Genomic DNA, 27081 nt, shown 5'->3' on the forward strand with positions numbered 1-27081 from the left:
CCCCCCCGCTGGACTGGACCCCCCGAAAGAAGGGTAGGGCAGACACAGTTCTCTGTGAATATCTTGAGAACTGTAGGGCCTAGGATGACCATTTTTTTCCGTATGTTTGCCTCCAGGGGTCATGTTAACCCATTTCATGTGCACACATGTGCACAAACAGATACACACACACACACACACACATACATTCACAGTAATCATACGTATGACACATACTCACACAGTAGACATATGTACGCTTGCATGCACAGGCACATACGCAGGCACACACACAAGCACGCACACACACACACACACACACACACGCATAACATAAACATGTACATGCACACAATTCAAGAATTTCTCAGAATTATGAACAGGCAAGATGGAGGTGGGGTTGTATAAAATTAATTTTACATGTGAAATCTATGAACTAATCATGTTTTGGTACTTGTTGTCTAGCAGATATCAGTGAGAATTGAGTGTGGATAATGCAATTTAGTGAGACAGTTAGAATCATATAGGCCTTTCAGCGTGATTTATTTTTGTGGAAAAAATGTGCTGGACTGGGCGGCGGTCATATTTTGTACCGCTCTGCGGTACATCTAGTTGTATTAATTCATGTAACACTGAAAATGATTAATAGATAAATAATCAAGATATGTCTGGCAGTTTAGTTTGATAGTGAATTATAATAAGCGGTAACAAAAACAAGCATAATTGTATTGAATTCAAAGAATATAAGAATGAAATACTAAACATGTTGGGCCATTAACCAGTAGTAGTAAAAACATTGTTGCTCAAGGAAAGAAATCAACTCCTATTTAGAGAACATGTTCAACTCTAATCTGTTTTTCCTAAAGAGTAAACGATTGAGAAGAACTGAGAAAACAGGAAGGCTAAAAAAAATAAATTCAACCCAATGATCAGAATTCTACATTGATGTTTAAAAAAACTCAGTTGTGAAATTAATAAGAATAAGAATAACAAATAAGAGATCTCTCCTTATCTTGGTCATTGTAAGGGCTATCAATGCATGTATCGATGTATATTTATATATACATATATAAGATATATATCAGGAGATTCTGGGCTGTCCGTATCTGTGAAAATATGATATGAAAACACTTGCATATGTCTTATGTCAGCTTTTATCAAGGAAAAATAATTTGCCTCTCATGATTATTTAATCATATTTTTGCATACCATTAATTATGCCAGTATATATCTGTTCATATTTGTGTAGTTGGGATTGTTTGGAATCTGGCAATATAAGAATCATGATGGTGGGATACTATTGCTTAGCAATTTACAAACATATATTTACAGACATACAGTTAAGAAAAAATATATTCATACCCCTGTTTAATGTTGATTATCTCTTGACCAATATTTGTTCTGACACTGCCACATGCCAAAACATTGCAAGACAATGTGGTAGAAACATGGAATCAGGAAAAGAAGCGTTTTCATCTTTTTACATTTTTTATGAAAAGTGATGTGTCCAAAATTATTCAAATTATCAATGGAAACATCTTATTTGCCATATTTGGTAAGTATTATAAGAACCATTTTGAGAGCTGTGAATGCAAATAAAGATGCTTCCACTGATTATTTAAAAAGGGTATGAATAATTTTGGACATACCAATAGCATGCCATGGACAGTGTCATGCCACTCTTATGAAGATACCTTCAAGTGTAACCGTTAAATATGAAATGACATTGATGACAGATTCCACTGGAAGGTGTTGAAAGATGATAACTGGGTCAACGTGGAGAAGAGTGATGGTGAGGTGCTGGAGTTGAGCTTCTCAGATAAGACAAGGACCAGTATGATGATTATTGACAAGCAGAAGGCCGATGCCGACCGCTATGCCTGCTCAGTCGAGCCCAACAGGGAAGGAAAAGAAAACGAGCCTCTGGAGATAAAGAAAGGTACAACTGTTTGCTCCTCTGGCCAGTATTTGAAAAAATGTTGTAGTTGTCCTGTTTGAAATCTTTATTAAGCCTAATGTTTCTTAATATGTGGGGTGAGTTCTAGAAAAAGATTAAAAAGCAACCATTTAATGCAATGTTTTATACGTGTTAATCAATTCATTGAATTGTATTTAACTATACATTGCATTTTAATTGTATTTCATTCTATCATTTTTGGTTGAAGCCACAGAAGCGCAAACTGAAGCTGGTCCAACTACAAGCTTACTTGCAATAACCTGCCCACCTGCCAACACAGCTATATCCAAGTCACTCATACCAGATGGTAATAATAATGATAATAATAATAATAATAATAATAATAATAATAGATCTACTGACATTAATATCCCCTTGCAAATTATAAATAAAACGTGATGTAAAGATTCACTGTATACAATTTTTTAATGTTCTGCTTCGATATGCATGTGTTTGTGCTTTGACAGCGTATTCTGGAGCTGCATGCTGTCTATATCTGGCAACATGGATGTACACTCTTATGATTTTTAAAAGCATGGTGTACTTCTGTGCCATCTCCTACTTCTTGTGCACAAAGAATGTGGGAAGAAAGCCCTCATGCGACAGGAAAGCTCCATGACACCATGACTGTGGAGCTGAGAGATTTGCTTATTCTTCATTAACAGCATACTTTTGTGATGTTAGTGTAAAATCAGAAGCCATTGATCTTTGTCATATTCTCTTCTCTCAGCAAATACTAGTTTTCAATAGAACTCTCTATGAGTGTTTTTGCACATTATTTCCTCTTTATTTTCTCCGATGTAATATTTATTTATTTTGCTTTATTGCTTTATGTTTTGATGTGCACACATAGCATTTATTATTCAATCAAGTTGATTGAATTCTTGTGTTATTCTATTACTATATTTTCTGTGCAGCTATCTAACTATCTTAACATTTATTCTTATCAGTCAAAACCATTGTTTTTAGAAACAAATGATTCTGCTGTTATGTCATTGTATTAAAAGGGCAAATGCTGATTTACTTATATAAGATTAAATTAAACTGTTTTACTACATGAAATTATTTTATCACCTGGTTATAACTAATACTGTAATTGTGATGTAAACTACAAAATTTGTATGTAAATTTTTAGAACATCAAATGCAACACTTTTGAATAAACAGCATATATCCAAGACTTCACAACTGACGTTCTTGAGAGGAAATATGTTAAAAGGATAAAGAAACAAATACTCATGAACTGAATGTCATACACCCTAAAATAATATATGATTAATGTTATCTGTCAATATTTGTCATTTTAATGACATAAATAAATGTCCCCTGCACATGTTTATGGTTAATAAGCAACAGGTGAATACAGGTCCCTCTGCCATGTCTCTCAGCCAAGGGGTTCTCTCAAGACCTCTGACCTACACTGATAATACTATATGTTTGTGGAGCTCAATTCAAATCTGATTAATAAATCAAAGGCATTAGTGCACTAATCTAGATTTAAAGAAGCATATGCATGTAAAACATCATAATAAGTAATTTACATATACAGTATTCAAGTACTGTATATCAAGTCTAAACAGTTCACATTTGTTAATTGTAGTTTCAGACACTGCATTTTTTCAATTGCTTTTATTTCTTTAAAAATTGATTGACCTGAGAAAAAGCAACCTAGCTGTATTTTTTTGTTGTTGGTATTTGACTCTTTGTTTTTCACAGTTCAGCGTTTTACTCAATTGTAGTTCCCAATCCCATAAATAAAAATAAGCAACTTGTAGGCACAAGGTTCAAAGACTACCTTAAACCTTGTGCATTGTGCATACATTGTACAGTACATGTTACTAGTGTGGTACAAAAATGAGCTCAGAGCTTTTGAAACTGCTGGTGCTCTACAGGCACGGTGAGAGGAACATGTGGTTAATGTGCAAGAGACACTAAGCCAGCACTTACTGGAAGGAAAGAGTAGCAGTTTAACCACAGATGATGGTGTGAGATAGCAGAGGGGTTTTTAATTGTCTGCTTTGTATCTACATTATTATTTGTGGTCAAGGGCGTATGCAAAAGAGCAAAACACGAGCACCTAATCTTACTTGAACTCAACTGAATAACTCACAAAAGCACAAAAGTTATCTTCTCTGTCATCCACAGAGCAAACACCTGTATTCCCATAAATGCAGTTAATATTATTGTATGTGGGTAAACAGATGTTTACAGACTGATAAAGCAAGGTATAATAATAATGCATAATCAAAAACACAATCTGGAATCCCATAATTGTTCAAATATGGCAAATATTATGACAGCATGCATTATTTTCCAAAGGTGGTGTTGTGTCAAAATGATTGCCCACCAATAGAATAAAAAATAAGACTCTCCTTCCACATACATGTAGTGCATGAGCACTATATCAGGTATGGCTACCAGACAGCTTGAGTGGAGTTATATTCTGTTATATTCTGGTGATATTGATATATTCACTTATTTTCTGAAAGGAGCAGCTATTGCTGTCTTACAATGTCATCTACTGGCCATGCATGTAACAGTTTGTTTAAAAAAAAAAAATCAAACAATGTATTCATCACAATAATGTCCAATACAGCTCAGTCAAGCATTTATTATACTGTGGCTTCTAGCAGGGTAGGGATAATTCTCTGTTTTGAGGCCAGGGACAGCCACCCATTTCTTCGGACAATATGAACTGTGATTGTCTCTAATGAAAGAAAGAAACAACAACATTTTATTTATCATATTTTTGTTCATAAGTTATAGATGAATGTAGTTTTTGTTCAGGTCCCCAGTTGGCCTCTAACACTGTGATGTCGAGCACAGTAATGCACAGCTGTGTCTGCAGTCTGCGCACTCTGGCCAATCAGAGTCACTGTGATACTGGAGGTGTCTCTAGAGATGCTGAACTTGTTTTTCAGTGACTCCTTGTATAGCAAGCTTCCACCACTGTTGATGAACCCAATCCACTCAAGAGCTTGTCCTGATTGCTGTCGAATCCAAAATGTGGTATAGCTAGTAACTGAGTAGGACACTTTACAGTTGATGGTCCAACTTTGACCAGGCTGGATGATCAGTGAAGCTGGCTGAGTGAGCTTATTAGAATACACACCTACAAAAGAAAACAAAGAAATAGGTTGGTAAATAGACCATAGTGTGACCCAATTTGAACGAGATCTATCATGTATGTTCTGAGCATTCTCACAGGTTATGAATGCCATCAGAGGCAGCAGCACAGAAGCAGACAGCATGTTTGTATTCATGAGGAAGTGACTCCACTGCACCTTGAAGACCACAGAGGCTGAAGTGGTCGTGTCTTTTTATCTGTAGAGGAAGACAGGAAGACAGGATTTAAATGAAGTTAGGGGAAAGATCTTACCACAGAGTGAAATATACAACACAACTGGATTTCAAGAGATTAACGCAGGGCCCTATCATGACATTCTAAAGTGCATCGTCACTCGTCAAAAGTCTATTCAAATTTAGTAGGATGTTCAGTTCACATTGGGAGGGGTTTCGTTCTCAAAAGTGGAGCGCATGGCGTAACAAGGTGTTCCTAGGTCTTTTAATCAGTCATATGGGTGTGTTTGGGGCGTAACATCATTTTAAACCAATGAGAATGACATCTGTCATTCCCTTTAACGGCGCAACACGCGATATGTCAAATAAATGCATCTGTATTTTGGCATTCAACGGCGCATTTGAAGGAGGCTGCTTGCGAGACCGTATGGAATAGTCATTCTTAAACCATGCTTTACTAAAACTTAGCATAGCCTTCACGCATTTGCACTAGTCTATTATTTGAACTCATTGGCAAAGTGAAACTAACTTCACCAAGAAGTCAGTCAACGACAAGACAGTTATATGCAGTTACTTTCACTATTGACTGACAATGGGTTACCATCGAAAACATAGGCTGGAAAATGCAACACTTACCCTAATGTTGCTCAAATGACTGAATAAAACAACATTTATCCTGCAGAGGAGTTGCTTATATCTCGTGACAGTGCGTCTTCAGCTGTGCTCCATACGTGTCTCTCGCCTCTCCCCTAATCACTTTGCAAATGATGGTGAATAACTACTCATCATGAGATGTACAGTATTTCGTAATATCTTTATTCTAATTATGTTTACCATTGTAATCGTGCAATTTGTAATGCTTTGCATGGACGTGCGCTGGTGTGGATTCATGAATGATAGAAGGATGGTGCGTGCACCTGCCAATATGACTGTTGACATGCGCTCTTAAAATAGCATATGAACAACTCGCCATTGACTTCTGACCAGGTTTAGGTGGTGTATGATAGCGATTTTTAGACAATGCGCCAGGTCCCTCCCTAGGTTGTTAATTGCCACACCCCTGGGCGCAATGCTTAAAAAATAAAGGTGCAAAATAACGAATTCAACTTCGCGCCGGTGAATAACGAACTTTACGCCATGCGCTGGTGACCCAAAATACAGCCCTTAGACTGTGAGGTGGTTTAAATGAGGTGGAAGCTTTACATGAGGGCCTGGTACAGCAAAAAATACCAAGCGACCCTACCACACATTACATAGCTTGTTGCAAATTGGGAAAAATCTTTCAGTTAAAATTTTCATTATGAAGCTTAAATAAAGGATTAGACAATTTTGGAGACGCAATCTGATATATCTGAAATCACTTTTATTGTAGCACAGCACATAGGGACTGCATTGGTTTTACATGCACAGCTTGAACAAAGGCCAAAGTATAGGTTCATTCGGCAATGAGAATTTATCCATATAGAAATATGCTTTTGGGATGAATGGACGAAAAAAATCTGACATAAAACATACAGCTGAAAAAGAGCTTCAATACAATACAACTTACATTATGTCTATGACCATATTAAGGGAAATAAGTCCCCGCTAATTAAACATTGTTAGCCCAAATCTCTCTTATTATCAATCCAAAACCAATTCCACTATTCTTATATGGTTTCTAATAAATCAGTTTTTAATTCATTTATTTTTCAATTTTCAAGAATTATTATTTATTTAGGGGGCCATTAGGAGCAATTCACTAAATATGGCAAAACTCTGAATATGGCATTAGAATTGTGGAATGCACCTTAAATGCAGTTCCAGTAAGGACGTGCAGTAACATGCATTAACTTCAGGAACATTAATCTGATATTACTGTAATTAATGAATAGATTAAAGTCTGTCTTGAATATCTCAGTATTTTCTGTTATGTTTTTACAATTATCACACTCAAGGTTTTTGTTTGTCCCAATGGTTGTGTTGTATCACAGTGACTATACCACAAATGTACTGTTATAAATATTATATCTAACCATATTTGCAATATATGAAGCTGTTTTAATAAGACAACATTTTATTAAACTCATTTTGGCATTAAAGTAATATTACTGATTACTAGGAGAGTTTTTGTCAGTGTAAGTGGTTGTTTTCTGTCACAGTGAGTCTCGGGCACAGTAGTACACAGCTGTGTCTCCAGCCTGTAGATTCTGGCCCTGTAGAGTCACAGTGCTGCTGGACGTGTCTCTGGAGATGCTGAACTTGTTCTTCAGGGCATTGTTTTCATATTTGCTATTCTGGTAGAGGAGTGTGTTGATCCACTCTAGAGGTTTCCCTGCTGCCTGACGGATCCAGGCTGTTCCATAGTAGCTGCTATCTGTAATGGATGCTCCAGTCACTTTGCAGGTAACAGTCAGAGACTCTCCTGGCTTTACCATGATGGAGCTGGGCTGAGTGTGTTCAATAGCACAATCTACCCCTGAAAGACAAAACAGAACCCAACATTTGAACAAATAAAACACATAAAAATACAAGTTATGTTCAAAGTACTTATGTTCAACGAATAAGTCATTAGACCCACATGTCACCACCAGTATAAGCATCAGGAAACATGTTTGTGTTGAGGAGGCTGATGTGAGTGACATGTCTCCGGTGTGCTCCATGATCTGATGAAATGAAAGTCACACAAAGTTTTATACATGGAAAGTGGAAGGTGGTATTTGCATTCAGATGTACTGCATATACGTTTTTATTGTCTGTAAAATTGTTTGTGTCATGGGTCATGGAAAGGACGTACTGTTGTGTTATACCTCCCCCTACTGACTAAAAAAGTTGTGTTTTTATGTAACAACACAAAATATACACAGGATTGGTACTGAAGCACAGTATGTATGAAAAGATTTAAAATCAGGGTCAGAAAAAAATCATACACATTTTAATTTGATACCATACTATTTGGACTGGGTACTAAATGTGATACCTATATTACATTTTTATCTGCGTTGAACTAATCCATGGGTTTAATGTGATTCACTGTAGTAATGCATTCATTTCCCATTGCGTATTTCACATCAGTAAAGTATATTAGCAGACAGTCTGGTATTGATGGGCTGACTGACTCTGTTATATCTGACAGCTGAAGTGGAATGTTAAAAAACAATCCCCATCCATACTGACTCTCATCAACCATCTTTCTGAAGTTGTGTTTCATTTGAAACTAAAAAGTGACCAGTGACCTGAGAGACTGACTGAAAGGAATAGATGTAAAATTCCTCTTGATAACAGGGTGAATGAGGAAGAGAACAAATCACCATGATGTGCAGCATGATCTGATTTAACAACAAAAACCAGATTTTATATGCATATATTATATATTTTTCTTATATCAGAAAGTTCAAGTGTCTTTTGTCCTTTGGATTTTTCTTTATTTAAAATGTGGAATTGGTTTGATGTACTGCATATAACTCTCAGGTTGGGTTTGATGGAAACGTGTTTCTCACCTCAGGTAGAGATTTCAGGTCTGCAGTTTCATTCAGACATAGAACATTGAATTGTTTATACTATAATAATCACATGCAGTAAAAAAAAATACATTAATTTCTCAAATGTTCAATATGCTTTTTTATGTGTTTCCATTTTGGCAAGACAACTGTGATTGTGATACATGTTGATGCTGTAAGAGCCGTGTCTGCCTCCAGAAAAGATTTCCTGCATGACAACAACAGCAACGGTGGAAACCATCTGGTGTTTTTGTACATCTCCTCCTCAGACTTTGGTCACAGTGCACGTCTTGCACAGTAATACATAGCTGAGCCCTCCTCTGTCAGACCAGATATCTTCAGATATGACATGCTTTTGGAATTGTCCTTTGTTACGGTAGCACGTCCGTTCATTCCTGTTGCATACACTGTTTCCCCAGTGTTTGTATTGATGTATTGATGTATTGATCCAATCCAAGTGAGAGGCATACGCGGAGTTAGTGGGGGGGCAGGGGGAGCCCTGCCCCCCCTGGTGGAAACGGGTAATTGCATTGTTTCAAAAATTAGTGAAATACGTCTGGCATGACCAGATATTTAAAAAATAATTTAAATAACACAAAACAACAATATAAAGAACGGGCTGCGGTTGATGATGGGAGCAGCCAGGTTTTCTTCTCTTGCGATCTTTCACATCACATCGAAAGTGACATTACGGCCAACCTGACGAGGCATGCAAGACGCAAAAAACGAAAATTACTGTTGCACTAGTATGGACATCTTGCCGTGCCAACGTTGCAATAACGGTTGCCTAAATGCCATGTATATAAATGTCCTGTCAGCTTACTAGCCTAAACGAAGCTGAAGTTGGCCGCACATTCAGAATGCGGTGTAGTTAAGTTTCGATTCCACCTTAAATATTACAATTTTCTACCGACAGGGGGCAGCGCTGACTGCAAATACGCGATGACACTGGCATTTGCCTAGTAGCAGACGAACATGTAGGCTACTCCTCACAGACGAATAAAAGCCTTTTTTCTGGTGACTCCATTGTCGACCAATCTTTAAGTAAATGATACAACATGCTTTCTGTCAAATAAATCGGTTCATATTGCACTTGTTTTGGGGGGGCTTTTCTGTTTCTTCTTTACATGAGCTATATTTCATATTTTACAATTTATGCACTAGATTTGATACCCATTGCTCACACATGATTTGCCGTGAGATATTACACCACATCCCGATACTACCGTCTCACAGCGTTCATATGACACCCAGCATGCCCAGCAGCATTTTTCTTACATTTAAATTACTATATTTCATATTCCACAGTATATGCACTAGATTTGATACCTATGGTCCATACATCATTTGCCGTGAAATATTACACCACATCCCGAAACTACAGTCTCTGTGCTTTCATTTGACACCATGCATGGCCAATTTCGTCGTGGAAAATGGGCATATTTCATAGATTTAATTTACATGAGCTATATTTCATATTCCACAATTTATGCACTAGATTTGATACCTATAGCCCATAAATAATTTGCCGTGAAATATTACACCACATCCCGATACTGCAGTCTCTGAGCTTTCATATGACACCCTGCATGCCAAATTTCGTCGTGGAAAATGGCCATATTTTATAGATTTACTTTACATGAGCTATATTTCATATATTACCATTTGTGCACTTGATTTGATGCCTATTGCCCACACATCATTTGCCGTGAAATATTACACCACATCCCGAAACTACAGTCTCTGAGCTTTCATTTGACACCATGCATGGCCAATTTCGTGGTGGAAATTCACCCTTTTATTACAATTGAAATTACATGAGCTGTTTTTCATATTCCACAATGTATGCACTGGACTTGATACCTATTGCCCACACAACATTTGCCGTAAAATATTACACCACATCCCGATACTACCGTCTCACAGCGTTCATATGACACCCAGCATGCCAAACTTAATCGTGGAAAATGGCCATTTTTCTTACATTTAAATTACATGAACTATATTTCATATTCCACAGTATATGCACTAGATTTGATACCTATGGTCCATACATCATTTGCCGTGAAATATTACACCACATCCCGAAACTACAGTCTCTGAGCTTTCATATGACACCTTGCATGCCAAATTCCATCGTGGAAAATGACCATATTTTATAGATTTACTTTACATGAGCTATATTTCATATATTACCATTTGTGCACTTGATTTGATGCCTATTGCCCACACATCATTTGCCGTGAAATATTACACCACATCCCGAAACTACAGTCTCTGAGCTTTCATTTGACACCATGCATGGCCAATTTCGTGGTGGAAATTCACCCTTTTATTACAATTGAAATTACATGAGCTGTTTTTCATATTCCACAATGTATGCACTAGACTTGATACCTATTGCCCACACAACATTTGCCGTGAAATATTACACCACATCCCGATACTACCGTCTCACAGCGTTCATATGACACCCAGCATGCCAAACTTCGTCGTGGAAAATGGTCATTTTTCTTACATTTAAATTACATGAACTATATTTCATATTTTACAATTTATGCACTCGATTTGATACCTATTGCCCACACATCATTTGCCGTGAAATTTTACACCACATCCCGAAACTACAGTCTCTGAGCTTTCATTTGACACCATGCATGGCCAATTTCGTGGTGGAAATTCACCCTTTTATTACAATTGAAATTACATGAGCTGTTTTTCATATTCCACAATGTATGCACTGGACTTGATACCTATTGCCCACACAACATTTGCCGTAAAATATTACACCACATCCCGATACTACCGTCTCACAGCGTTCATATGACACCCAGCATGCCAAACTTAATCGTGGAAAATGGCCATTTTTCTTACATTTAAATTACATGAACTATATTTCATATTCCACAGTATATGCACTAGATTTGATACCTACGGTCCATACATCATTTGCCGTGAAATATTACACCACATCCCGAAACTACAGTCTCTGAGCTTTCATATGACACCTTGCATGCCAAATTCCATCGTGGAAAATGACCATATTTTATAGATTTACTTTACATGAGCTATATTTCATATTTTACAATGTATGCACTAGATTTGATACCCATTGCTCACACATGATTTGCCGTGAGATATCACACCACATCCCGATACTACAGTCTCTGAGCTTTCATTTGACACCATGTATGGCCAATTTCGTCGTGAAAATTCACCCTTTTATTACAATTGAAATTCCATGAGCTGTTTTTCATATTCCACAATGTATGCACTAGACTTGATACCTATTGCCCACACAACATTTGCCGTGAAATATTACACCACATCCCGATACTACCGTCTCACAGCGTTCATATGACACCCAGCATGCCAAACTTCGTCGTGGAAAATGGTCATTTTTCTTACATTTAAATTACATGAACTATATTTCATATTTTACAATTTATGCACTAGATTTGATACCTATTGCCCACACATCATTTGCCGTGAAATTTTACACCACATCCCGAAACTACAGTCTCTGAGCTTTCATTTGACACCATGCATGGCCAATTTCGTCGTGGAAATTCACCCTTTTATTACAATTGAAATTACATGAGCTGTTTTTCATATTCCACAAATGTATGCACTAGATTTGATGCCTATTGCCCACACATCATTTGCCGTGAAATATTACACCCTATCCCGATACTACCGTCTCACAGCGTTCCTATGACACCCTGCATGCCAAATTCCATCGTGGAAAATGGCCCTTTTTCATAGATTTAATTTACATGAGCTATATTTCATATTCCACAATTTATGCACTAGATTTGATACCTATGGCCCATACATCATTTGCCGTGAAATATTACACCACATCCCGAAACTACAGTCTCTGTGCTTTCATATGACACCTTGCATGCCAAATTCCATCGTGGAAAATGGCCATTTTCCTTACATTTAAGTTAAATGAGCTATATTTCATATTTTACAATTTATGCACTAGATTTGATACCTATTGCCCACACATCATTTGCCGTGAAATATTACACCACATCCCGAAACTACAGTCTCTGAGCTTTCATTTGACACCATGCGTGGCCAATTTCGTCGTGGAAATTCACCCTTTTATTACAATTGAAATTACATGAGCTGTTTTTCATATTCCACAAATGTATGCACTAGATTTGATGCCTATTGCCCAAACATCATTTGCCGTAAAATATTACACCACATCCCGATACTACCATCTCACATCGTTCCTATGACACCCTGCATGCCAAATTTCGTCGTGGAAAATGGCCATTTTCCTTACATTTAAGTTACATGAGCTATATTTCATTTTTGACAAATTATGCACTAGATTTGATGCCTATTGCCCACACATCATTTGCCGTGAAATATTACACCCTATCCCGATACTACCGTCTCACAGCGTTCCTATGACACCCTGCATGCCAAATTCCATCGTGGAAAATGACCCTTTTTCATAGATTTAATTTACATGAGCTATATTTCATATTTGACAAATTATGCACTAGATTTGATGCCTATTGCCCACACATCATTTGCCGTGAAATATTACACCCTATCCCGAAACTACAGTCTCTGAGCTTTCATATGACAACTTGCATGCCAAATTCCATCGTGGAAAATGGCCATTTTCCTTACATTTAAGTTAAATGAGCTATATTTCATATTTTACAATTTATGCACTAGATTTGATACCTATTGCCCACACATCATTTGCCGTGAAATATTACACCACATCCCGAAACTACAGTCTCTGAGCTTTCATTTGACACCATGCATGGCCAATTTCGTCGTGGAAATTCACCCTTTTATTACAATTGAAATTACATGAGCTGTTTTTCATATTCCACAAATGTATGCACTAGATATGATGCCTATTGCCCAAACATCATTTGCCGTAAAATATTACACCACATCCCGATACTACCATCTCACAGCGTTCCTATGACACCCTGCATGCCAAATTTCGTCGTGGAAAATGGCCATTTTCCTTACATTTAAGTTACATGAGCTATATTTCATATTTGACAAATGATTTGATGCCTATTGCCCACACATCATTTGCCGTGAAACATTACACCCTATCCCGATACTAATGTCTCACAGCGTTCCTACACCCTGCATGCCAAATTCCATCGTGGAAAATGGCCCTTTTTCATAGATTTAATTTACATGAGCTATATTTCATATTCCACAATTTATGCACTAGATTTGATACCTATGGCCCAAACATAATTTGCCGTGAAATATTACACCACATCCCGATACTGCAGTCTCTGAGCTTTTATATGACACCATGCATGGCCAATTTCGTTGTGGAAAATGGACATATTTCATAGATTTAATTTACATGAGCTATATTTCATATTTTACCATACTTAATACCTATTGCCCACACATCATTTGCCCTGAAATATTACACCTCATCCCGATACAGTCTTTGAGCTTTCATATGACACCCTGCATGCCAAATTCTATTGTGGAAAATGGCCATTTTTCATACATGTAATTTATATGAGCTATATTTCATATTTTACAATTTATTCACTAGATTTGATACCTATTGCCCATACATCAATTACACCATATCCCGATACTACAGTCTCTCAGCTTTCATTTGCCACCATGCATGGCCAATTTTGTCATGGAAAATCCCCATTTCATTACAATTGAAATTCTATGAGCTATATTTCATGTTTTACGATTTATGCAGATTTGATCCCTATTTGGCGTGACATACAGCACATCCAGATTTAACAGACTTTGCACTACTTAAAAAATCTCACAAATTCTATGTGTGCTCATGTATAGCATAAATGAGAATTGCTCTCTTATTTCACACTTCTACTGTCAGTCATAACTGTTGAAATCTGACAATGATCACGAGGAGCGTGTAATTACATCCATTGTGCAGTTATTCTTTTTTTCTGAAATATAGCTCATGTAACTTAAATGTAAGGAAAATGGCCATTTTCCACGATGGAATTTGGCATGCAAGGTGTCATATGAAAGCTCAGAGACTGTAGTTTCGGGATGTGGCGTAATATTTTACGGCAAATGATGTTTGGGCAATAGGCATCAAATCAAGTGCACAAATGGTAAAATATGAAATAAGTAAATCTATAAAATATGGCCATTTTCCACGACGAAAGTTGGCATGCAGGGTGTCATATGAAAGCTCAGAGACTGTAGTTTCGGGATGTGGTGTAATATTTTACGGCAAATGATGTTTGGGTATAGGCATCAAATCAAGTGCACAAATGGTAAAATATGAAATAAGTAAATCTATAAAATATGGCCATTTTCCACGACGAAAGTTGGCATGCAGGGTGTCACATGAAAGCTCAGAGACTGTAGTTTCGGGATGTGGTGTAATATTTTACGGCAAATGATGTTTGGGTAATAGGCATCAAATCAAGTGCACAAATGGTAAAATATGAAATAAGTAAATCTATAAAATATGGCCATTTTCCACAACGAAAGTTGGCATGCAGGGTGTCATATGAAAGCTCAGAGACTGTAGTATCGGGATGTGGTGTAATATTTCACGGCAAATGATGTGTGGGCAATAGGTATCAAATCTAGTGCATAAATTGTGGAATATGAAATATAGCTCATGTAAATTAAATCTATGAAATAGGCCCATTTTCCACTACGAAATTGGCCATGCATGGTGTCAAATGAAAGCTCAGAGACTGTAGTATCGGGATGTGGTGTAATTTTTCACGGCAAATGATGTGTGGGCAATGGGTATCAAATCTAGTGCATAAATTGTAAAATATGAAATATAGCTCATGTAACTTAAATGTAAGGAAAATGGCCATTTTCCACGATGGAATTTGGCATGCAAGGTGTCATATGAAAGCTCAGAGACTGTAGTCTCGGGATGTGGTGTAATATTTCACGGCAAATGATGTATGGACCATAGGTATCAAGTCTAGTGCATACATTGTGGAATATGAAAAACAGCTCATGGAATTTCAATTGTAATAAAAGGGTGAATTTTCACGACGAAATTGGCCATACATGGTGTCAAATGAAAGCTCAGAGACTGTTGTATCGGGATGTGGTGTAATATCTCACGGCAAATCATGTGTGAGCAATGGGTATCAAATCTAGTGCATAAATTGTAAAATATGAAATATAGCTCATGTAAAGAAGAAACAGAAAAGCCCCCCCAAAACAAGTGCAATATGAACCGATTTATTTGACAGAAAGCATGTATCATTTACTTAAAGATTGGTCGACAATGGAGTCACCAGAAAAAAAGGCTTTTATTCGTCTGTGAGGAGTAGCCTATGTTCGTCTGCTACTAGGCAAATGCCAGTGTCATCGCGTATTTGCAGTCAGCACTGCCCCCTGTCGGTAGAAAATTGCAATATTTAAGGTGGAACGGAAACTTGACTACACCGCATTCTGAATGTGCGGCCAACTTCAGCTTCGTCTAGCCTAATTGATTTTGCGTTGTATGTAGTTTTGGACCTTTTATTCCACTTTGTTTAAACAGCAAAGTGGCGAAGCCTTGTTCACCTGTTTGGAACTGGTTGGTGAATGTGACGCGCGTAGGCCTGGCTACACCATGGCCCTTTTTGTGCATCTAGGGCTACTGATCGCTGTAGATTACTTTTTTTCGTGTCATTGGATTACAGCAAAATATGAATATTTTTTTTCTTAACATGTCTTAACGCAATGGCGTGATTGTGCTTCGTTTCTGCGTTTGGAGAGGCATCTGTACTGTAGGTGAACACTTCCTTTGATTCTTGGAGTTCTCGCTATGATTTAGGTCTGCCCTGCACTCTAGCCTACAGCGTGGAGTTTACTTACTTTGCCTTTGTAGAATCGAATTTGAGTTTTCAATGACTCGTTCTCCTAAGCTAAGCATAAATGAACCGATGCATCTTGTTATTTAAAACTCCATTCTGCTGGCTCGCATGCCAGCAGCACTCTTGAGGCGTCGGAGGTTTACCAACGTTCCACAAGCACAGCTAAGCTAGCTGGCATCAGTTACACTAGACTAGGCTATATAGTTTGTTTTTAATAGCAAACAGAAATGTCAAGATGGCAGGTCATTACATTCTTTAATTGGCAAAATATGATTGTACAACATATTCAATCAATGTGGCGCAAATGAGTCTAGAGGCGGTGATTTAATTGATCAAAAGTGAGCAGCAACCAGACTATGGGCTAAGCCCCGAATGTTTTCAACTGCTAGGCGACACCCCTGTCTATTGCGTTTCAAGACAACCGTGCTGCATTGGATTTCATAAGGACGAAATGTAAAATTGTTACAATGTAATTATCTTTATTTAGCATGTTTGTTTTCTCCATATGTGCTCATGCTGTGTTCCCCAAGTGGTAGGCCAGGTCTCAGCTGCTACAATTATTTTTTTTTTTTTCTGCCCCCCTTGGCTCGAATGTCAAACTCCGCCTATGGTGAGAGGCCCTCCAGCCGGTTGACGAACCCAACTCAAACCATAGCTACCAAAATCATAGTCAAGAGCTTTACATGAGATGCTGAGTTTTTCATTTCTGGATGGGAGCCGAGGGGATGGACTCCAGACTCTGGCAGTTTAGACCTAAATCAGCAAAAGTAACACAGAACAATGGTTAGCGTAAAGGAAAACATCTAAATAATGTTTCTTTAATGACAGTTCATTTGATGTAGTAGTGCTATTCAGGCCATATCATGTACTCACAGGCTATGGTGCTGAGTAGCAGCATCAGTGAGAACGTGTCCTGCATCCTGTGGGTGTTGATGTGAACTCAGCTGCAGCTCACAGTTCTGCAGCTCCCCATAAGTACTGATGGACATCCAGCACTGAGTTTGCATAACCATGGCAGGTAGGTGGGGATACTGTGAGTATGCTGTGGAGGGGCCACTTTGTGTCTGAATTTCACATTGACTGTATTTTCTGTTGCAATAACAACAAAAGTATTTTCGCCAACACCTTTTATTTTTTGAATCTTGATTTTACATTCAATCTTGATTAGGCACATATAATGAATTTGTCTGCATCACATCAATTTGCTTGGCCTACATGTCAGTTGCAGTTATTAATCATTAGATTACTTATCCAATTGTGTAAAATAACTTGGTCTGTTAACAAACATTTTTATGAACATTTGAGGTCAGTGACAATGCAACATCTGAGTTACACCGCTTCCATGACTAGAGACCAAACCATCATAACCCAGACCAGTGGTAACCCAAACATTCACTCTCGCAGGAACCGTGACTTATTACTCTGTGGGATCACGTCCAAACACACACAATACAGTGGCAATGCAAACGGATCCCATCCCCATTAAACAGGTCATGCTGTCCATAAAAAATATACCAAAACCCCATACCAAGGAGGGCAGGGGGAAATTATCCATAACTGGGTGGGTGGTTAATGTGTTCAGAATTCACATACTCCTAGGTGTTTGTGTATACCACAGAAGTCAAGCCTCAGAGTTCCCAGCTCCAAAGACTCTATGAGAAAAAGAGCTCCTTGCAGCCGCTCACCAAATTTCACTCACAGACAGGCCCCTGTGGTGTGCGCATGAGGATGACACTCCCCTCCATAGGCGTAGGTTTGGGACGCTAGGTAGGCTACTAGTCCCCATAAATATTTTGAAATGACAAAATTGTCCCCACCAATATTTTAGCGAACTCCTTTGTGCTTTTTGGACCGATTCCGACGGCAAGGATGACAGTAAAAGAAAACACTGTAATTTGACTGGCTGAAACCGAAGGCTCGTTATTTGCCTTATTCACCCGGAGGCCAGAACGAGGCTACAGGGTACACTTGCCATTACACCTCAGTCCAGCAGATGATGGTGGTAATGCACTCTGTTTGCAAACTGCCAAACTTACAAACAGCAAAATGTGGCATTACTACCATCTGTTGGACTGAAGTGTAATGGCAAATGTACCCTGTAGCCTCGTTCTGGCCGCTGGGTGAATAAGTCGAATTTGACACGCACAAGAGTGTCAAAGCCTACTTCATAGCCTAGTTCACTTTGTGGTGGCACTGGCAGACAAGCGAGCAGGTGTGTCGGGTTGGCTAAGTCATCAGCACTGTCACTGCCACCTGCTGTTTGGAATTGAGAATTACAGGGGGTGTATTTGTATGGCACACAGAGCCTTTCTGTCACTGTGGTATCTTGCACACAGTAATACACAGCAGAGTCCTCTGCCCTCAGACCAGTCAATTTCAGGTACACCGTGCTGTTGGGGTTGTCTCTGGTGATTTCAATGCGTCCTTGGACACTGTTGTCATATCTGGTGTCACTACCATGGAGGTATTATATATAACTGGAGAGAGTGACTAAGTCCCGCCCTCCATACAAATGAATGGTGGAGGCTAGGCTAGTAAATCTGGCCAATTCATAGTCAACGCCATATTGAACACTGGGGCTCAGATCCAGCGCCAGTCGGCTCTGACCATGCGCCAAGTTCTAAAGCTGGAAATGACGCATGAACCACGTCGATTTTTATTGGATATTCTGTAAAAAGAGAGTTGTCCTCCAGTAAGAGGGTGGCGATAATGCACATACTTTGCTTGCCACGTAACAAGAAGAAGAAAAAGTTGCTCGGGAACGCGCATGGAGTCCGAGTGGAGTCGCCCTGAAGCGCAACTTAATTTCATTGGATAACACAGCGGCTCAAACTAAGAGCGGTCTGCTTGCTGTCCTGCTGCAAATATGCATTCGAACTTGACGTGAAATATCCGTAGTCGAACTATAAATAAACTATTCGGTTTTTAGTGCCAAGTGTAGCGCATTTTTACAGTTTGTAAAAAGTTTGTTTTTTATTTTATTGTTTGCCATCTCATAGCGGGTGCTCTAAACGTATTCTAGCGTTGGCCCATGACCAAATCAAGCCAATAATAGCTAGTAGCCACAATAATGACTGAAGCCAGAGCCCTCAATAGCCACCCTGTTTTGAAAATTATATTGAAGATATTCAATATTATTGAAGATAGTATTGAAGATAACGCACAGAACGGTCAGCCTGAGCGGACAATTACGTCCCCAACTCATCTAAAATGTGGTGTCTTTACTTTGAGTTGTACACCGCAGATGGTAAAGTAACGGTTAAAGAGAATGTTGTCTGCGGACTCAGCAAAGAACAGTTTACTTACGCATCCACGACGTCCAATCTTCGCGCTCACCTGTGGAGTTACCATCCAAATGAGGCAGCGGTGTCAGAGGCACAGTAGACGGCCAGAGCATCGCCAGGCGTCCAACATCGTATGATTGCATTTCCGTAAATCCTAAATTATGTCCAGGGTCTGCTATTTACTTAGGCTGCAAAGCACAGGTATTTATTTGAGGTATGCTTATTCGAGGCAGACCTTTATTTCTTACATTGTACGTTATTGTGAGACATGCGTTTTGTTTGGAGCGGCATACCAGCTATCAAACGCAGACGATTTTCGGTTTTGGTATGGGATTTAATTTACTTTTTGACTTGTATTATATAGTTAAATGTTGAGGCTGATGGGCATTTAAATCTAGAGGGTATTTGATGATCACTGTAAAGTTTCGTGTAGTTGAAAAAGTGTGAGACAAGGCCTTTTTCATTCATTGAACGTGCACTGTGCTCTAATGGAATCCTTATTGCATAGCGAAGTAGCCTAAATTGAGTTTTTTTTAATTATGCATGGTTTACTTTTTATTAAATTCGTAGGCTGGAATGCCTCGCGGCAATATTGTGTTTAAATGTAGTAGCCTAGTGCTTCAGCCTCTGGCAAGCTCCAAAGGGGGCGGCTATAGGTTGAGAGCAACGTGTTGGAGACCCATGGTGTAACGAGACAAGGTCTTTATGCCGCTGTTGTGTAATTTATTGTCTTTAATCATGTTTAGGCTACGTTTGTTCGGGACAAACAACAAAGAAACAAGATCAATACAATTTTCTTTATTTGTTTATTTGTCATATGATGGATAAACAACCATAATATGCACGTCTTCTCATAGGATCCTCAAGAAATACGCACTGAATAACGTTTGGCTGTAGCCGCCGAATAGGTACCCGCCCACCAACATGTACGCGCATGAGAGCTCGTGCCCAACATGGATTTTCGTGCATGGAGCTGGTTCCAAATGCTCCATGCAGCGCCATATTTGAAAATGGCGTATGCTAACATGCCGAAGCTAATCTGCACGCTCTTGACCCCCTGGTCACTACCATCCGTATATATATAACCCATCCACTCCAGTGTTTTCCCAGCAGGCTGTCTGATCCAGTTCATGCCATAACCCCCAAAGTTAAGGGACCGTTCGTTATTTATAAACGGGGTCACCGGAGGAAAATAGGGGAGGGTCATGTCTTTTTATTCTTTGTTGAGGGGAGGGTCACCTAACTTTTTTTTGTCTAGGAGGGAGGGTCACCCATCTTTTGTATTAATGAAAACAGCAAAAAATCAAAGTGGCTTGTTTGATTGTTGATTCCTGTCGCCATATAACGTTCTCTTTCGTTCCATAGCTGTCAACATTGAACAAGGAAAATAAGGGAGATTTCCCGGGTTTCTCACGCAAAATACGGAAAATGTCAACATTCGTCCCCATTAACGTTGGAAGGGTTGGAGCAACAAAGTAGCCTACTTTATTCACGCCTAACAGGCTATATCCATTTGGTCAACTTTATCCAGCCCTAAAAAAGCTAAATTTAACTTTGGTTTACTTGTAGTTTACCGTGTAGCCTAACTTTAAACAGTGTGCAAGCTTAACATAAAGCATACTTGTGCTTCATTCATCCACACATCCAGCTCCTAACGTTTTGACAAGCATTTCTACCAATTGACCTTGTTCCTGCCCATATCTAGCTTTGCTATCTCCATCCTTTCTTTTTTTGTTGTTTGCAAAAAAATATATAGTATTTATTGGTAACCAGCAACAAGTGCAATTTGTTATTCGCTGTCATTCTCTCTCCTGCCAACAAAAATGTGTTACGTTCCAAGTAGCAGTGCGTAATTCTGCTTCATAAAAGTTGAACAAATACATTTGGTCATATAAATAGCCAGTTTATGGTCTACAGTGTAGTTGGTAAGTTATGGTAGGCCAACTTGGAGTGACTATACAGGGGGAATTCTTTGTCTAGCTGAGTAGCCTGGCAGGTGCGCACGTAGGCAATAGCCTACGGCCGAACACTGCAAGCGCTAATGAATCATGCTCTCACGACAACCACGTCGTTAACTTAAATAGGCCTAGGTTAACATCACTCTGAGTTCGCATTCAAGCAAGCAAAACGATGATTTGAATACATCTATTTCTCTGGAAGGGCAAGGGGTAACAACAGGACAACACAGAGACAGGCCAGAATGCAGGACTAATGTTATGAGAGTATTACAGTAATATGGGATATTCTACGGGAAAATATTAAAACGGCAAGACAGCGGGGAAACGTTCAAATGATAAACCCGGAAAAAGTTGGCATGTTAGGTATTTTTCGGTGCCTGTGATTATTTGTGAAATTGTGCAAACGGCCTTTTCAAGTCATTTGAGAAGGAAGGAGTGTAGCAAGCTCCCAAATTGACGCTCGTCTGAGAAATTGAGTTTTGGATAATGTTCAGCTTCGGTAGCTTTACAATGACTGAGGAAGCCTAGAGACGAGTCCATAGCAATAAGTTAATGTGTTGAATTTGTTATTACCCAGTGTGCTTTGTTGAATGGTCTCAATGCTTTATTGTTTTATTTCATGTGAATACTTACTAGAGGAGTAACATTTCAAGTAGGCTAATGCAGTTGCAGGAACTGTGCATTTAGTTTCCATGCTTATTGTGTTTCCACAACAATGTTAGTGAGTAAATCTACTGAAATGGCCACCATCTTGGTGAAGTGTGATGTGTAAGATCAGAAAGCAGAGGTTGGTTTTAGGGCGGTAGCATATATGTTGATGTGTTTTCATAGCGCGTAAGAGCGTCGGCACGTAGACAATTGGCTGGGGAGGGTCATGTCATTTTTGAAAATGCTGTTGGAGGGTTGTTGAAAATTATATAGCAGTCAGGGGAGGGTCATGCAACTTTTGATCGAAGCACTCAAAATCCCTCCGGTGACCCCGTTTATAAATAACGAACGGTCCCTAAACCCAGATCCTATGGGGCGCCAAATGTAACATGCCTTATTTCGTGCACAGAATGACTTTCGTGTGACGAAATACATATATTCATTACGAAACCATGTTACATCGTAACGCCTTTTGTCCACGGAATGCACAAATTGGTTTGCATTGTGTCCACGAAACACTGAAGAGAGCACATCATTTCGTGGACGAAATTGACTGGTGGCCTTTTCCTTTCGTGGACATAATGCTGAATGCAGTATTCACTGTCGTAGACGAAATGTTTGGTCAAAAGTAATTCTGTCTACGTAAATACGGAATGCACCTACACGCATCATTCTGTGCATCCTATTTCAATTTCGTGTTGTGTTACAGAAGGCATTCCGTCCACGCAATAGTAATTTCACAACTTACGAAATGCATTCAGTGACATATGCTTTCATTCTGTGGACGAAATGCATAATAGAATCACGTACAATACATTTCGTGAGTCAGCAGTTTACGAAATGACTTATGTGTCACGATAATTTCATTACGTGGACGAAATGCATAACAGAATCACAAAATCAGTTTTGTGACCTGATGCAATACATTTCGTGAGTCAGCAGTTTACGGAATGAATTATGTGTCAGGATAATTTCATTACGTGGACGAAATGCATAACAGAATCACGAAATCAGTTTTGTGACCTGCTGCAATACATTTCGTGAGTCAGCAGTTTACGGAATGAATTATGTGTCAGGATAATTTCATTACGTGGACGAAATGCATAAAAGAATCACGAAATCAGTTTTGTGACCTGCTACAATACATTTCGTGAGTCAGCAGTTTACGAAATGAATTATGTGTCAGGATAATTTCATTACGTGGACGAAATGCATAAAAGAATCACGAAATCAGTTTTGTTACCTGCTACAATACATTTCGTGAGTCAACAGTTTACGAAATGAATTATGTGTCAGGATAATTTCATTACGTGGACGAAATGCATAACAGAATCACGAAATCAGCTTTGTGACCTGCTACAATTCATTTCGTGAGTCAGCAGTTTACGGAATGAATTATGCGTCACAATAATTTTATTACGTGGACGAAATGCATAAGAGAATCACGAAATCAGTTTTGTAACCTGCTAAAATACATTTCGTGAGTCAGCAGTTTGCGGAATGAATTAGCCAGTGGGTCCCATTTAGAAGTGGCACTCGCGCCTCCCGTTCACAGAGCTGCGTGAAATGTATTGCAACTTTTCGCCACAAGGTGGCAGCTTAAGTCCGCTGTAGCATTGCCGGTAAACGGGACAGCTGGCTGCATTCAGAGGCTTTGCAACGGCAATGTGATTGGCAATCCGCGAACCGGTGCCAGGCCGTGCTGGACCTAGCCTAGGTCCGCGAAAAGCAACTGCATAGGCTTTCTCTGAATTATCTATGGTCTATGATCTTCAAACTATGAGCCTCTTCTACGAGTAGATTGCTGGTCCACTGGACCACGATTTTAGGCTAGATTAGGTCTATGCCCGGTGCTTCTGTCTGTTAATTTTGCGGCACAACTGCTGGAACCGTGGACCGAAAGAAAAATAAACTAAATGTTTCCCTGATCAATGCATAACATTAGCCTAGATGGTAGTGGTAGGCTGTGAGTGCTCATTCAAAGTCTATGCGTGTCTGTGCAAGTTGTATCAAATCGCCCTTCAAAAGAACTGATTGCCACTACGCATTTAAGGTTACGGCCGGATCTAACAAGCAGGAAATCATTCTAGCTCAATGCAGACGAAGACCTCAGTTTATCCTAACTTAAAGGAGAAGTTCGGTGTGAAATTGACCTTAGCTGTACTGAAAGATATTGCCGAGTACTCACATGTGTCCAATAGGCACCTTCGCTCACCCCCTAGCATTCCAAATTACGCCGTTTTTAGCCGAGTAGCTGTGGGGGCATAGCGTAGCCTATGCAGCTAAATCGCTATTTTTACACCATTAAAAAGGTTCCAAGTAACTCCACACTGCATTGGGAGACTTCTGAGGGTCTTGGAACCTTTTTAATTGTGTAAAAATAGCGATTTAGCTGCATAGGCTACGCTATGCCCCCCACAGCTACTCGGCTAAAAACGGCGTAATTCGGAATGCTAGGGGGTGAGCGAAGGTGCCTATTGGACACATGTAAGTACTCAGCAACATCTTTCAGTACAGCTAAGGTCAATTTCACACCGAACTTCTCCTTTAAACTGGCAAAAGGCCTTGCCTTCCTCTTAATAAGAGTGTATATTAAAGAAAAAACTATCTTACAGAAAGAAACCCAATATGAGATTGATTCACTTTGTATTGTAATGAACGAACTCGCGGCCACTCGGCGCGCAACTGAAGGTCCGACACACAATTAACAACAAAGTTTCACAGTGCACGAACAAATACCCCCCAAAGTTCAGTGCCCAATAGTCCCGACATCAAGCAGATGATTCAATCAGTCCAAAACACAAACGTGATCCCCGGAATAAGAAAGAGTCGTTGCGCTTACAGTCTGTTGAGAAGTCGTTCCCTAATACGGTTGCGAAACGCAATCCCGACAAACACGGGACGTCCCCCGGACCTTATGCCGATATTCACGACGTCCCCGATTGGTCCCGAACGTCATGTTCTCTAGCGGACGTTCCGGTGACCTTATTGACGTCCGGAGCAAGTTATCGTTTGGATATTGCGTGACGTCCGGTGCAGGACTTTCTGGGGACGTCATCGTCAGGTCCCTCGGATGACATTTGCATTTGGTCATTTCAAATACCTCCTAAGGACCCGACAATAACGTTATATCGGGGACATGGGGGGGACGTTTGTTTATTCACACATGGCAGCGTTGAGAGTGCTCTGGCTACCGCCTGCAGGACGGAGACATCACATCCATGCACGACTTCACGTTACACATCTGGGGATGACTAAAGTATCTATCTATCTAGTCTCTCTAGCAGCTGCATTAGCCTACCGTAGTCTAAGGCAACATATCATACAGTTTATGAAGTTGTGCGTCTATGAGCAAAGTAGCCTATGTCTACTTTGCTCATAGACGCACAACTTCATAAACTGGGAAAGGGTTGTTAACGTTAAACTCAAAATGTAGCCTATGTGCTACATAATTCAGCATGTGACATTATGTAGCACATTTTGAGTTTAACGTTAATGTATAACGTTACAAACTAGGGAAGGGATTTTATCAAATTCATGTTAGCTGATGTGATGCTTGGTGTAACGTTAGCAAAGTCGCTGTTAGCTTCTAGCTTAGCCTACAATGCGCGTTAGGCCTACGATGCAATAAAACTAGAGAAATGTTAAAAACAGACCACGTAGCATTTGTTTAGGGTTGTCTAGTAACAGAAGTGACTACTTAATTTGTAAAGCAAAACGATCTAGCTCTAATGCTACATTGCAGAAAAATTAAGGATAGGCTACTGCTTCTTCATGACTTTTAAATGTCATTGTAATTTATTTGACGCATGCTCGCGTTTCAAAGTGTCACGCATAGCTGTCCCCGATGTTACAGCAGCTCCTTGTGGAAACAGCAAAGAGTGCACGTATCCGATGAGATTTCTGACGGGGAGCAGAAGCTCTCTGCCTCACCAGAGCCTTACTGTTTATTAATAAAACAATGATATAGAATATAAACATCTGGAATCTATTTATTTCATCTTAAAGTTGGCTACAAAGAGCATTCATAGCCTAGAGAAGACGAGATATTTTTCTTTATCTGCAATGTTCCAGGAAGATAGGCTTACATTTATAGGCTGTCCCTCTTTGTCCCTCACAGGTCCAAGAAAACGAGTGGATATAACGTCAATGCATTCTATGTTCCATGTACTTATTTCATGTTGAGTTTTGATTCCCAGCATGCATTGCGATTCATTTAGTATTTTTGGCTATTATTAGTTTTTAATATTTTGAAACAATATGGTTTGAACAATTTATCTACTTGGCCTACTCTGATGATGTTTTGAACAATATGCTACGGGATATGCCCATTAAAACGTCGTATTAGTTTATTAAGAAAATGACACCGTAGATGTGAAAGCAGGACATCCTAGCCCGGTATAAATATCCAAGTCTACTCATCATTAGTGTAATGCATTCGGAGGACGTGATTTCATACATGCATGAAAATATGAGGTGAGTAAAGTTGATTGTGTAGTTGTAGAATAGAGGTGGATTCTGTCATTCGTTCTCATGACACAGTTCGCGTCGTTCAGTTCGCCAAGATGATTCGTTCTGAATCGTTCGTTCGTTCAGTCGCATTTCCGGTAGCCTACAACGTAGTTCAGCGGTGAAT

At 39.3% G+C, this 27081-nt stretch overlaps 1 long non-coding RNA gene and 2 gene segments (V, D, J or C); 1 reads left to right on the forward strand and 2 right to left on the reverse strand.

The window, feature by feature from the left end:
* The first annotated feature begins 1784 nt into the window (after positions 1-1784).
* Positions 1785-2420, forward strand: LOC143103273 (uncharacterized). The gene is made up of 3 exons (XR_012982761.1): positions 1785-1918; positions 2145-2243; positions 2404-2420. It is a non-coding gene; the product is annotated as an uncharacterized LOC143103273 (long non-coding RNA).
* A 2298-nt stretch (positions 2421-4718) lies between these two features.
* On the reverse strand, positions 4719-5186 carry LOC143102890 (Ig heavy chain V region 914-like). The segment is given in 2 exon segments: positions 4719-5047; positions 5141-5186. Coding segments are annotated over 2 exon segments (375 nt in total).
* Positions 5187-7370: 2184 nt separating this feature from the next.
* LOC143102891 (immunoglobulin heavy variable 4-30-4-like) lies at positions 7371-7877 on the reverse strand. The segment is given in 2 exon segments: positions 7371-7693; positions 7796-7877. Coding segments are annotated over 2 exon segments (405 nt in total).
* Positions 7878-27081: the final 19204 nt, after the last annotated feature.

This window comes from Alosa pseudoharengus, unplaced genomic scaffold (genome assembly GCF_046254945.1).
Source record: "Alosa pseudoharengus isolate Yale_2024_CS ecotype anadromous, Long Island Sound unplaced genomic scaffold, YU_APseudo_1.1 YU_APseudo_1.1_scf_4, whole genome shotgun sequence".
Lineage (NCBI taxonomy): Eukaryota > Metazoa > Chordata > Actinopteri > Clupeiformes > Clupeidae > Alosa > Alosa pseudoharengus.